This window comes from Natator depressus, chromosome 1 (genome assembly GCF_965152275.1).
Source record: "Natator depressus isolate rNatDep1 chromosome 1, rNatDep2.hap1, whole genome shotgun sequence".
In the NCBI taxonomy this organism is placed as follows: domain Eukaryota; kingdom Metazoa; phylum Chordata; order Testudines; family Cheloniidae; genus Natator; species Natator depressus.
In genome coordinates this window covers 108484933-108497529 of record NC_134234.1, presented here as the reverse complement: position 1 = coordinate 108497529, position 12597 = coordinate 108484933, and the positions used below count along the sequence as shown (strand labels likewise).

The window sequence follows — 12597 nt, the reverse complement described above, 5'->3', positions numbered from 1 at the left end:
TCCTCGGGGTTGTCTCCTGCTCATTGTGCGTCTTTGTATGGCACCGCGCTGAGCAGCGCCCTGTCTCTTGGGGCTATCTCACTTCTGGAAGCTGAGTGAGAAGTCCCTGAGAAATACTGCGGCGGGCACAGGGCAGGTCTCGGAAAGGTCAGCGGCAGCACTGCACGTGCCAGCCGGGCGGTGGCGGTGGGGCGCGCGGGCGTTTCGCGGGCAGGCGCCGCCCGATTCAGCGCATGGGAAGGCAAGTTGCAGGCGCACTCACGCGAGTGCCCGGGCAGTTGTGTACGTGCACCTTGGCACTTCTTCAACCCCCCTCCAGGAGCAGGGGCGGCTCTGGACGGGGGAGGAGTCCAGGTGGGCGGCCACTGAGCGGACGGAGCGAGTTTTGGTCTCCTTCGGAGCCCTTTTGCCCGACCTAGCTGCTGCGTCCCACGCGAAACACAGACTGGCCCTGTCTGGCCACGGGAGCTGCGCCCTGGCCCATCCCGGCCCTGGCCTTTCCCGGGCTGAGCCGCACGCCGGAGGCTGCGCTGGGTGGGGACATCGATTCCTTTCCATCTGCTGCCCTGCGGGGGAAAGGGGAGGAAAAGCTGGGGCCAAATGCGACATCACGGGAAGAGGCAGCGCATGGCTTGCTCCCGGAGTGCCTCTGCCTGCCGGCTTTGGCCTGTGCCCCTCCCCACACCGGGCCAGCCTCCTCCCTCCTGCGGTCGGCAGCGGCCCACCCTCCCCGAGCCCAGCGGCCTCCTGTCCCCTCCCTCCGCGGCGATGGCGCTTCCCACCCTCCCGCTCCCCTCTGGCCCGATCCCCCGCCCCCACGCCGGCGCAGCGGGGGGACGCTGGTTTCACCTGTTGCCCGGCCGGCCGCTTGCTGCAGCGGGAGCCGTCAGTGTTCCGCTGGGTGAGTGTAAATGGGTTTGACTGGCCGCTGATCCCGAGGTCAGGCCTCGCTCCTGCTCGCTAATCCCGCGCTCTCCAAACAGCCCCCCCCTTCCTCCCCCTCCCGCCCCTTGCGTCATTCAGCCGCAGCAGCCCGGCTGCTGCCACCCGGCTGGAGCCCCCGCGCCGCCGCAGCGCGGAGCCGCAGCCACTTGTGGCGCCTTGGTTTGCTGCGCGGCAGGCCGAGGCGATCCCCCCTCCCCACCCCCTGGGGCCTCGCTTGGCGGGGGCTCCGTGCCCACGAACACCTGCCCCCAACACACACACGCACAACCAGAGGGCATTGCCAGAGCCGCCCCCGCCCGCCAGGCTGCCATGTGGGGCTGGGGTAGGGGGGCAGGGGGAGGGGAAGGAGAGGGAAAGCAAAGGCGGGGGATGAGAGAAGAAAGGAAGGGGGCAGCGCTAAAGGGCTGGGGGAGATGAGCGGGGGCTGGGGGGGGAGGAGGAGGAAGGGAAGGAAAAGCCTGGGGGCAGAGGGAGTGGAAGGGAGGAAGGGAACAGAACAGGGGGAGCAGAGGGTAGGGGAGTGGGCGGGGGTCGGCAGAGGGATCGGGGCGCAGGGGACTGGGAGAGGCGAGGGGGCAGGAACACGAGCGGCCGCCTCATTTCCCCCCAGCAAATCGCGCTGCAAAGCAGGGTGAAGGGAAAGCACAGACGCAGCTGCGGGTGTGTGTGTGTGTGTGGGGGGGGGGGTGTGCAGTCCCACTTTATTGTATCCCGCCGCCCGCCCGGATTAACTGGGGGTTTCCGGGGAGGGGTCTACTTTCTGAATAAGAAGAAAACGTTACAGCCCTGCCAAGCGCTCAGTCGTGTCCCCCCCCCCGACCCCCGCAGGGCTGATGTTGCCTGGAGGAGGTAGCACAGCTCGGAGGGAGGGTCCGCGCCCCACCGCCAGGCTCATCGCTCGGGCTTCCTCTCCTGGCGTGGCGATCCGGGGGGCTTTGCTCTGGGTGCCCGCAGTTTTGCGGGTAGGTTCTGGAGACCCATCCCCTTCCCAAAGAGAGTATCCGAGCGGGCCACTTCATGCAGCCTGATATCTCCCCCAGGAGCTCAGCGTATTCAGTCGCCAATGTCCCTCCCCCACTTCTACCAGCCCTCAGGCTCCTGCACAATGCCCCCCACCGTCCAGGGGGAGTGGAGTTTACGGGAAACCCTAATCCCAGAGCCCAGCACAATCCTCACCCCAGCTAGGCTGGCTACACAGCGCTCCCCGCTCCCCCCCCCCCCCCCCGCAACCGTTGGGAAAAAAGCTGCCAGTCAAGGCCAAGTTTGCCTTCTCGTTTGAAGTTTAGAAAGAATCGACCCCCCTTAGCAAGTTCTGCCTCCGACCCTGCCGGTCCTTCTCCCAAAAGAGATCTAGATGAGGGCCGGAGCCAGGCCAGGAGCCAAGAGAGGGGCAGCAGTGTCCAGGGGTGGGGGAAGACCTGTATCTCTACCCCCTGAAGGGAGGGGGGGAAGCCCTGAATCCAAAGCCCCCAAGCTTCATATAACAGAGCTCAATACTAACGATATTCTCCCCTCCGCCCCCTCCTTTTTAGTGCCTGGAATTTCCTCCTTTACTGAAAACGAAATGCGTAGTTTTTAATTCTTCCATATAGGTGATTTTAATAGCTCTGTCAATCATGTTAGAGGATGAACATTTCATACATTTTCGATGTAAAGTACTTAATCCATAAATCGTTTAAACCTATCTTTAGTTTTGCATATTATATTATTCATTTATATATAACTTGCAAAGAAAAGAGCCCGAAGAATGAACTATTTTACCATACCTAACCCTATTTTTCCGCCTAACAATGTTGTTTTAATGTTGCTTGTAGATGCTGTCTATAGCCACACACGATTAAAAAAAAATAATAAAAAAAAATCAAAGCAACAAAACCAATAAACCATGAGCAGATAATACATTACATAATCATGTAATTCTCTCTTTGACATTCATGGAGAGGATTTTATTCCCTTGAAAGGAATGCTCAGAATATTCGAAATTTATTTAACTGTATTCGGGTTTGTTCTTTTTAATCCCGATAAATTAAAAGTGCAGATATTTCTATTATCTGTAGGGCTAACGTTAAATGGGGGAGGGGCGGAAAGAGTGAGGGGGCAAAAAAGGAAGAAAGGAAAGAAAAATCTCACCAAGAGTGGATGGAAATCGTTCTATACTTAGTTTGGTACTGTTCAAATGTTTATTTTCCCAAAAAGGATTATTACATAATTTTAGTATGTAGAACAGTGCATACAACAGCATTTCCAAATTATATTTTGTTTATGCAAATTTAGTGGTTTATTCCCCCCCCCCCCAATAAATCTGAACTTCAATTACTCTGTAACTCTTCGAGAAAGGGCAGGTACCAAGGGTGCACCAAGCGTTTTAAATATATATACACCCCTGTATACACACACGTGTACATATACACTCATATTGCACCACGAGCCGAGAAATGTGTGTGTGTGTGTGTGTGGTATTAAGAGATAGTTCAACAGGTACTCAATTTATTCTGCATATTTAAAAGTACAAATGTGATTATTTTAAATTAGAAAGATAGAGGACCATGCTTGGTTAGAAGGAGCACAACTACACAGCTTTCCCATAAGGTACTGGTTTGTGTGTGCGGTATTTGTACACTGAACATTTCACAAGCCTGCTCTGCTGAATGTCTAAACCTGCACACACAACGGTTTAATAAAGGATCCAAATAGTTACAAAACGGATTTTTATTACCTTGTTAGAAATCAATAGACATCTTTCAGTAAAATTTCGCAATCACTTTAACGAATGAGTGGTTTAAACAAAATTATCAAAATGACTCCAAATAGTTACATATGTCAGTTGTCATGTTAGCATTATAGTTAAAGTGCAATCTCTAATACGGACCGAACCCGCTCCTTATTAACCAACTAACATTGCCCCATTTTTGGATGGAAAAATTACTTATTCACCACCAATAAAAAGATGCTCTAAAGCCTGCTGTAACGATGTTTCCACTCCAGACGTTAAAATATTTCTTCTTATTTTTTGTTTAAATATGTTACGACTAATTTCAAAATTTATTTGCTACAATATGATTTTTAAATGCAATACTGAGTGTTGTCGTTACTATTAAATGAAGTTTACAGCAAACTTTTAATTCCAGAATATCGCAAGGTACCGATAAACACGTAGAAAAAAATATAATAAATTTTCAAAGCATTAAACAACATCAGGATCCTGTTAGGAACAAATACATCATTTTTGCTTGACAGCTTTTCACACCAGTTGTAAGAACTTGCATTCCAGTTACAGAGGATGTGTGTGTGCGTGCGTGTGTGTGTGAAGTCCAGCGTTGTTTGCAACCCCCCCGGGGGGGGGGGGGAGTTGGGAGGGCCAGGACTTCTTAAATATTTTTGGTACAGAGATTGTTTTTCATTACACTCAAACCCAATCAGTTTCTCTTGCAATTGTTGTGGTGATTAGAGAGGAACTTGTGCATACGCTGGAGTCTTTGCATCCCTCCGGGACCAGGTTTCCCCATCGCTGCTGGGATCCCCAGTCTGAAATCTGAGGGAAAGGGAAGGCAGATCGTCCAGACCTGATAAGAGCCCCTAACCTAGTTCAAGGTGGAAAAGTTTGCTAGCCATGAAGTTACTCCAGGTTTGGACAGTCAGTTCCACAAATAAAATAAACAAAATGAACCATGAGTACTATGGAAAGTATTTTAATAGGTCGCCTTCTTAACAATACTTAACAGATATTAAAATAATCTTTTAAAAAAAAGCTACACCACTTTAGTTACTGTCATCCCTTCACTTTTATATAGATTGTGAGAAATCTAAACACAATATGGGATTTGTTTTCGGTTATTTTCTGATCATGTTTTTAAAATTCCTTTCCAATTTCTAGGTTTACCGGTTATATTTTAAGGCATACCATGCGTATAAAATTACTACCTTTCGGGTTTATTGAAAAAAAAAAAACAGGTGACTTTTTCCACTTTGAAATTTATTTAACTCAGTATTCAACGAACGCATCCTTAGGATTTTTCTTTAGCAGAAAGGCTTTTTAGTAAACTATATACACAATTCCCTCGTAACGCCTAAAATAAAAATTAATTCACAATGCATTTACAAGAAATCATACAAAACCAAACAAAACAAAAAATAAAAATAAAGGTACAATAAAGTTTTACAAAACCAAGAATAATGTTGCAGTCGGGAAAAAAAGTTTTATAAATAAACAAACAAATAACCCCCCCTCCCCCGCAATAACATCTACAAAAACTTTTACGTGTGGTTTTGGATTTGTCTTAGTACGTGTAATAAATGAGAACTGCTTCCCCATCAACTTTGTCTTAATTAGGCACTAAAAAGCCTGCACAAGAAGCGATCCAAGGAAGAAGCGGGTAACGCTTCTGCGGTATAAAAGTTGGCATCGCCTAGATCTTTGTGTGATTATTCTTATTTTTTTTTGTCCTTTTGTGATTTTTTTTCTCTTTAGCAAATAAAACGCTCTATGCCTCGTGGGTGAATGATAAATACTGTACAAAAAGTCTCAATAAAACACAGAAGTTCAGTCTAAAACGCAAAAACTAGTTTTAGAAACTAGTCCTAAAAAAAAAAAAAGGTAATGAGAGCAATCGTTACCTTTTTTCCTCATTATTAATTATTAATTATTATTATTTATTATTATTATTACAAGAACATCCAAACATTTTCTGTACAAAAAGGGAGCCGGCGGGGTGTGTGCGCTGGGAAGGGGAGAGGTGGCGGCGGCCGGGCCGACAGAGGTACCGTTCAGCCGGGTTCAATGCAAGTTTCTGTCCCTCTCCTTCCCGCCCGGCTCAGATATGTGTCAAGGGGACCGTGCCATTGACCCCCGTGCTGGCGCTCTGGTAATGCTGGGGCAGGGAGTGCAGCCGGCTCTGCGCCGCGGCCGGGTCCCCTCCTTCTCCGGCCGGTAAGTACATACTGATCATCTCCCGCAGGTCCCCGGGGCACGGGGCCCGTGAGTGCGCGGTGACGGGCGGGCTCACGCTGGGCTCCGACTTGACCAGCGAGCCCAAGGCGCCCAGAGCTCCGGAGGAAGCCGCCGCCGCGGCCGCGGCCGCCGCGGCCGCCGCGGCCGAGTTCTGGTGGGGCTGGGCGCCGTAGGAGATGGCCCCGTAGCCCGAGGGCGAGGCGCTCATGTAGCCCTGCGAGTTGGAGATGGGGCTGTACTGCAGCGCGCTCATGTCGTAGCGGTGCATGGGCTGCGGGTTGTGCGGGTGCGGGTGGTGCGGGTGCGGGTGGTGCGGGTGCCCGCCGCTGCCCGGGTGCTGCCCGTAGGCGAGCTGCGCCTCCTGCATCATCGCGGCCGCCGCCGCCGCCGCCGCCACCGAGCCCGGGTAGGCGCCGTTGGCCCAGCCGTTCATGTGCGCGTACCCTCCGCTGGCCGTGCCGCCGGGGCTCTCCAGCCGCTGGCCGACCCCGGCGGGGCTCACCCCGACCCCCATGCCCACCCCGACCCCGGCGGGGCCTCCCCCTGCCGAGCCGGCGCTGAGCAGCCCCCCGGCCAGCGAGTACTTGTCCTTCTTGAGCAGGGTCTTGGTCTTCCTGCGGGGCCGGTATTTATAATCCGGATGCTCCTTCATGTGCAGCGCCCGAAGCCGCTTCGCTTCGTCGATGAAGGGTCTTTTCTCGGCCTCGGACATGACTTTCCACTCGGCCCCCAGGCGTTTGCTGATCTCCGAGTTGTGCATTTTGGGGTTCTCCTGGGCCATCTTCCGGCGCTGGCCCCGGGACCACACCATGAAGGCGTTCATGGGTCTCTTGACCCGGTCTTGGTTCGCTTTGTTCCCACCGCCGCCGCCGCCTCCGGCTCCGGTCTGGCCCGTTAGGTTAGTGGGGCCCTGGGCTCCACCGGGGGAGTGCAAGTCCGTTTCCATCATCATGCTGTACATTCAAGTAGCTTTTTATTTTCCACCGGCACCAAGCATAAAAATATCAAACATAGAGAGCCAAGAAGGAAGGGACGAGAAAAGACAAAAAAAAAAAAAAAATAGCACAACCGGCAACACCTTAGGCAAAAAAACTTTCTCCTTTGAAAACCACTTTCAGGGCTTGCTGGCGATCTGGATTCAAGCTGCTCAAACAGGTGCAAGGCAAACTTGCTGCTTCACTTTGCAAGGAGGAGGAGTGTGCAGAGCACTCAGAAATGTCCTTCTTTCTCTCCGGCACACACGCACACCCCTCCTCTCTCTCTCTCTCTCTCCCCCTTATTCTTAACAGAGCTATTTTGTTGTTGTTGTTCTTTGCTAACTTCTAGAGAGCTTGTGTGTGATTTGCGTCCGCTGCTCCCAGGTGAACAGAGGAGAAGAGAGAGGAAAAGCCACCGAAAAAAGTAATTAAACGATAAGTAAAAAAGAGGGAGAGGGAGTGAGGAGAAGAAAATAGAGAGGAGGGGGAGAAAAAAAAGCCCCCAGAGCCAGAGAGAAGTTGCACAGTAATTTGTTCTCTGTGGTTTCCCTCCTCTTGCCCTGGAGGAATCAGGAGAGGAGGAGCTGGCGAGAGACACACAGAGAGAGGAGTCCAGCAGCCATACACCGCGCACCGAACTGGGATTAAATGAGTTTGCCGTGGCCAATCGGAACGCGGCGGCGGGGGATTATTTGCATGGCGCGCTGAGGAGTGACGTCCGGAGGTGAGAAGTATAAACTATTCTAGGGGTGGAGGGGAGGCTGGGAGGGGCCAAAGAAGGGGTCACGGCTACCGGGCTTTGCCCTGCTAGGTAAAGAGGAGTTAATAGCAATTAAATACCATTAGAATCCTGCAACAATAAGAACCCCTCACTCGAAACACGTAGAGTGCTAGCTACATAGCCTACAAAAGCCAGGAAATTACGAAGTTATGGATGACATTCTTGCCATAACTCTGGCAGGTGTGTGTGTGTGCCTGTCTCAGGACTACACGATGGTGCGTGGTGGGAGACATGAAATGTTTTGTTGGCATGGTTTTGCGTGCCTTGTGTGTTCGCTGGAGGACCACAGGGACACACCATCTGCATTCCTGAGCGCTAGCCTTACATTTGAATCTTCTGCCTGCGTGTCCTTAGAGACCACACGCTTTCTTCAATTCTCACTGAACTTTCTCACTCCTTTTAAAAGATAGGAGTGGTGAAATGCTTGGGGGAGCCTATATTATTCTCATATATTTACTCGATAGACCTTTTAATCAATCCAGTACATCCATATGAACGCACTGGTTTAAAACCTACGCTATTGACTTCCAGAGCAACAGCTTCGCAGCTGTTACAGTGGTTTGTATATAGTAGCATACTCCGGTAGATTAATAAATAATATCAACATGCCAGTCCATATCTCGATGTTTACTATGTTAAATGTCGAGTTGAAAAGACAGTGGCCCGATCCCGCATCCCTTACTCAGAGAAATCTCGCTCGGCTATATCAGCGCCGGTCTCCGAATTGTGTGGTAGAGATCTATCCATTCTTCCTAAGGAGTTATATCTGCTGGAGCATTGCCTGGATGATGACTGTAGACTCGGACCAAAAATGTTTCTACACAAGTTAATGACATGGCTGTTCCAAGTATTGAAAATACACAAAGGCCTAGTCCATAATATAGGCTAATCACCTAAATTGCCATTGTTATATGTTTAGATCTAGGGGTGTTAAAGTACCGGAGACTCCTAAATGTATATATAAACATCTTGTATTTCTATAAAGTAAACATAGACAAGTTAATTCTTTGTGAAAAAGTTAAAGGGAACATTTTTGTTCCCTTGCTGACCAGTGAGACAGACCAGTGAGACAGATTTTATATTGCGTTGCAAATTAGGGTGTATAACGAAAGTGACGATATACGCTTAATATCGTCCTGTAAATGCCCATTCTATAGTACAAATACGCATATATGTATTAGGATCATAATAATATTTCATCGTGTGGGGGGAAAAGGACACCCGATATCCCCTCTTTTTCTCCCACTTTATGTGAGTGTTAATTTTCGTGACCCTAATGGCTGTCCAAAGTATAGAAATAATACCAGTCACCGCCATTACTGTAGAACTTTTATACAGTAGGGTTGTTATAATATACAAGGCAGCAGCACGATGCTCTGTGTCCAGATTAAACAATTTTCGTTTTAGATTACTGGACATTAAGTAGTAATCTCCTCACGTTCATTTTGATTAATTTAGAAGAATAATATTACTTGAAATTTTTGATTGAATGTATGAGGCCTGCTCCTGCTCCCACTATATTCCATGAGAGTTTTGCCATTGACTTCAATGGGAGCAGGATCCAGGCGCTATTTTGCAATCTGCTGTTTGTTTGTTTTTTGACGCAAAACTTCCCTTGAAGTCATTAGTGAAATCAATGGGAGATTTACTTAACTAAGGATTATAGGATAGGGCCCCTCAGTGTTTTAGTAGCCCGTTTATTTTAGCTAATGATAATGAGTTTGTTACATCTGTAGAGGAAAAAAAAGCCAAACATTTTAGTTAATAATGTATGTTAAAAGTTACCAATTAATAAGTGTGTGTGTGTGTGGGGGGGGGGATTGTATAGGAAATAAATACGTTTCCCCTTTGACAGCTGATAAAGAAAAGAGAGTTGAATATTGTAATAAACCAACAGATAAAGGCAATGATTTATAAGTATTTTTAACTGTTTTTTTTCACTTAACGACCGAGTGATATTTTATTTTTGAAATTAGATTTTAAAATAGCCAAAGACCTGAACATAAGTTGCATGAAACAGTTTTGGTGACATCTTTTCCATAGGAATTCGGCAGTTCGTTTAACACCTACCCCGAGATCTAACGTTCATCACAGGAAGAAGTTATAATCCTTGGAATTTGGATAACTGACTTGGACTCAGTATAGATTTTTTTTCTCTATCAATCATATTCCCGCAAATTGTTTCCAAATATGACATTGCCCTTTGTTTCCCCGGGCATTTAAACTGACGGTAGACGTTTAGCCTTGAATTATACTGCGCTATTGCAAGTGTTCAAAGCTTCCGCAATAAACCTTTTATGGATTATGTTACTATGGCCCAGTTGCAGGCACTCTGGGTGCCTGCATTTATGAGCTTTAGACTCAAACTGCAGGTGTAACTTGTTGCCAAGTGACAGTTGATTGACAGCTGCTGCGTGTGCCAATCAGGCAGCAACAGGGCATCCAGCGCCAAGACTCCGGGTCTGGCAAGGGGAGAAGAAAAGCCGTACACTAGCTCATCCACAATCTTTCTACTTTCTCTGGAAGCAATGCTACCCCCTCTTTCAGTAAACAAACACCCCCCGCCCCCCAAACAATAAAACCCATCGACTCCCCTCCTTCCACAACAACAAAACTGCCGCAAAGAAAATACCCACCAACAAACCAAACGCAGACAGGCTAGGGCGAGGAGCTCTGCCTGGCAATGATGCTGTTTGGATGAGGCCATGTCACATTGGGCCACCCCTTTGAGGATCTCCAGGGGAATAGCGCACCCCCATGTCCCCCCCGGGACAGACAGAACAGCTAGCTGTGAATGCGAATCTTTGCCCTCACCCTCAGAGCTTCTTCACTGGTGGGTTCACTTAGTGTGTGTGTGTGTGTGTGATAGTTATGTCCTTGTCTACATTTGCACTTCGTTCTTGTGTATCCTGACAGGAGATTGTGACGTTCTTGTACAACACCGACTTGGGATAAGGAGCCGCCCAGGCTAGTGAGCAGGCATCTAAGTTCCTGTGCTTTCCTTTGGCCCTACTTCCCAGTGTGTTGTGGGCTGCAGAGCGCAGAGCAGATCCAGGCTCGAGCCTCGAGCAATGAGGCCTTCAGGCCTCTGAGAACTTTGCAGAAGTGAAGCTAAAAGCGACTGGACTCAGCGACGCTGTGCGATAGCGGGACAGACACTGTCTTGCCGGCATCGCCCCGCCGGGGGCGGAGGCTGGGGGCCGCTACACGGACTGGCTGCGGGGAAGAGATTCCCCCAAACTCGCTCTGTGCAGCGAGAAGTGCAGTTCAAAGCAGCCCGAAGTCCGGCGGGGGCTGGAGAGGAGAGCGGGGGCTGGGGACAGCCTGGGTGGGGGCGGGGGACGGTATTTTTAGGAAATAAATGCAGGGCTGATGCCTCCGCTCCTCCGGGGCCAGGATCCTACGAGAAAACCTAAATGTCGGGGAAAGCCGGGCCAGCGGAGGCGTCCGTCCCCACGCCGGCAGCGGGGTAGAAAGGGTTAAAGGTCCCGCATCCGGCGCTAGCGCAGCCCGGGGGTGGAGGAAGCGCAGGCTTGGCCCGCTTGCGTTGAGTCGGGAGCCACAAGTGATCCCCTCCCCCCCCGCCCCGGCTGCGCTTGGCTGCGAGCCGCACCTCCCCGGGGGGCGTCTCCCCCTGCGTGAGCGCGCCTGTGGCGGGAAGGGAGCCCAGCTGGGGGATCCCGCCTTGCCTGCTCTGCAGCCCGCCTGCGCCTCCCCCAGCGGGCCAGAAGCCGGCGCTGTGGCTGCTGCCAGAGGTCGTGAGCGGCTGGGCCCCTGTGAGGAGGAGGAGAAAGCAACGCCTGCGGCAGAGGACCCAGCTCCGGGCTGCGGCGAGCCAGCGCTGGGCTCCGGAGGAGATCCCCTGCGCAGGCTGCGATCGCCGTCTGCTGGCTGCAAAGTAACTCGGAAACACCGCCTCGCTGCCTGGCTCAGCTTCCCTGCCCAGAGCAGTGCCCGGAGCCGGCTGCTTCAGCCCCCTCCAGCTCACCTCTAGCCCTGCTCTCCCCACACCCCAGGGTTCAGCCTGTTCCCCGTCTGATTGCAGTCCCGTGACAATCCCCGTGCCGATGTCCCCCCACAGCCTTGGCTTTAAGCAGCATCCCTTCCCGGTCGCCCATGCCCATATTGAACAGGCTCCCGGCCAATGCAGAATCAAAACCGACTCTGCTTGTGAAATCCAGCGCGGAGCATCATCTGGACCAGAGACAAGCAACCGGAGCAAAAGAACAAGTCTCGAGTGGCTCGGTAACTTTGCAAAAACGTGATCATGCTTTGGACTCAAAGTAATAGCAAGTTGGGTTGGATAGCGACTGAGACAAGGGTAAATAAATAAAGTCCTTTCCCTTTCCAATACTAACAGTTAATCTGGAGATCGTAACTCCACAATCCTAAAGCAAATATATCATCTCTCTGTGTGTTTTCTGTTGTCGCTTCCTTGCTCGCCGGGTGAAAGCGTTTGGAGAATCTCTGGAGCTTTCGAGTAGGGGCTCACCCTGTGAACAGTACTCGCACATATAATTCAAATTTCACAGCTGACCTGCTCTGAAAACCTCAATCAGCTTCTAATTGAAGGGAAAACAAAATATTGCTTCCCTACAGCAGAGCTAACGATTTAATCATTATATCAGACATTATAGCTTTTAATTAGGCTAATGCTGATACTGTATGGAAAGAGATAATTCAACACAGTTCGTGATGAATTCTGTAATTGGGTTAACGGAGGAGCAGTTGGGGGAAGAGACGTCAATATTCAAGCTGTGTCTACAGCCACCAGGTTTATGAATGAAAGAAAAGGGAAAAGGCTAAACCCCCGACAAGAAATGTCTTTCCCCTTTCCCAAGGAGAGCTGTGCCATCAAGGGAAAGCTCCAAAAGGCAAAGGTTACTCTAACCACGCACCATGTACCCCCCAAAATAAGCAGTCATGATCCTTCTCCAAATCCTTTA

General features: G+C 50.2%; 1 protein-coding gene and 2 long non-coding RNA genes across 3 annotated transcripts in view; 1 reads left to right on the top strand and 2 right to left on the bottom strand.

Moving 5' to 3' along the window:
* LOC141993955 (uncharacterized) overlaps window positions 1-12597 on the bottom strand; it is a 155950-nt gene that overhangs the window by 51210 nt on the left and 92143 nt on the right. The gene's annotated exons all lie outside the window — the stretch shown is intronic.
* LOC141993952 (uncharacterized) lies at window positions 790-10882 on the top strand. The gene is made up of 4 exons (XR_012640977.1): window positions 790-901; window positions 7220-7294; window positions 7437-7594; window positions 10568-10882. It is a non-coding gene; the product is annotated as an uncharacterized LOC141993952 (long non-coding RNA).
* SOX1 (SRY-box transcription factor 1) lies at window positions 4883-7504 on the bottom strand. The gene has a single exon (XM_074963813.1). It carries the CDS (start codon window positions 6852-6854, stop codon window positions 5757-5759), a length of 1098 nt encoding a protein of 365 aa, XP_074819914.1. The 5' UTR covers window positions 6855-7504; the 3' UTR covers window positions 4883-5756.

Coding starts and splice junctions, on each gene's coding strand:
- SOX1 (XM_074963813.1), bottom strand. CDS start 6,854: ATGTACAGCATGATGATGGAAACGGACTTGCACTCCCCCGGTGGAGCC.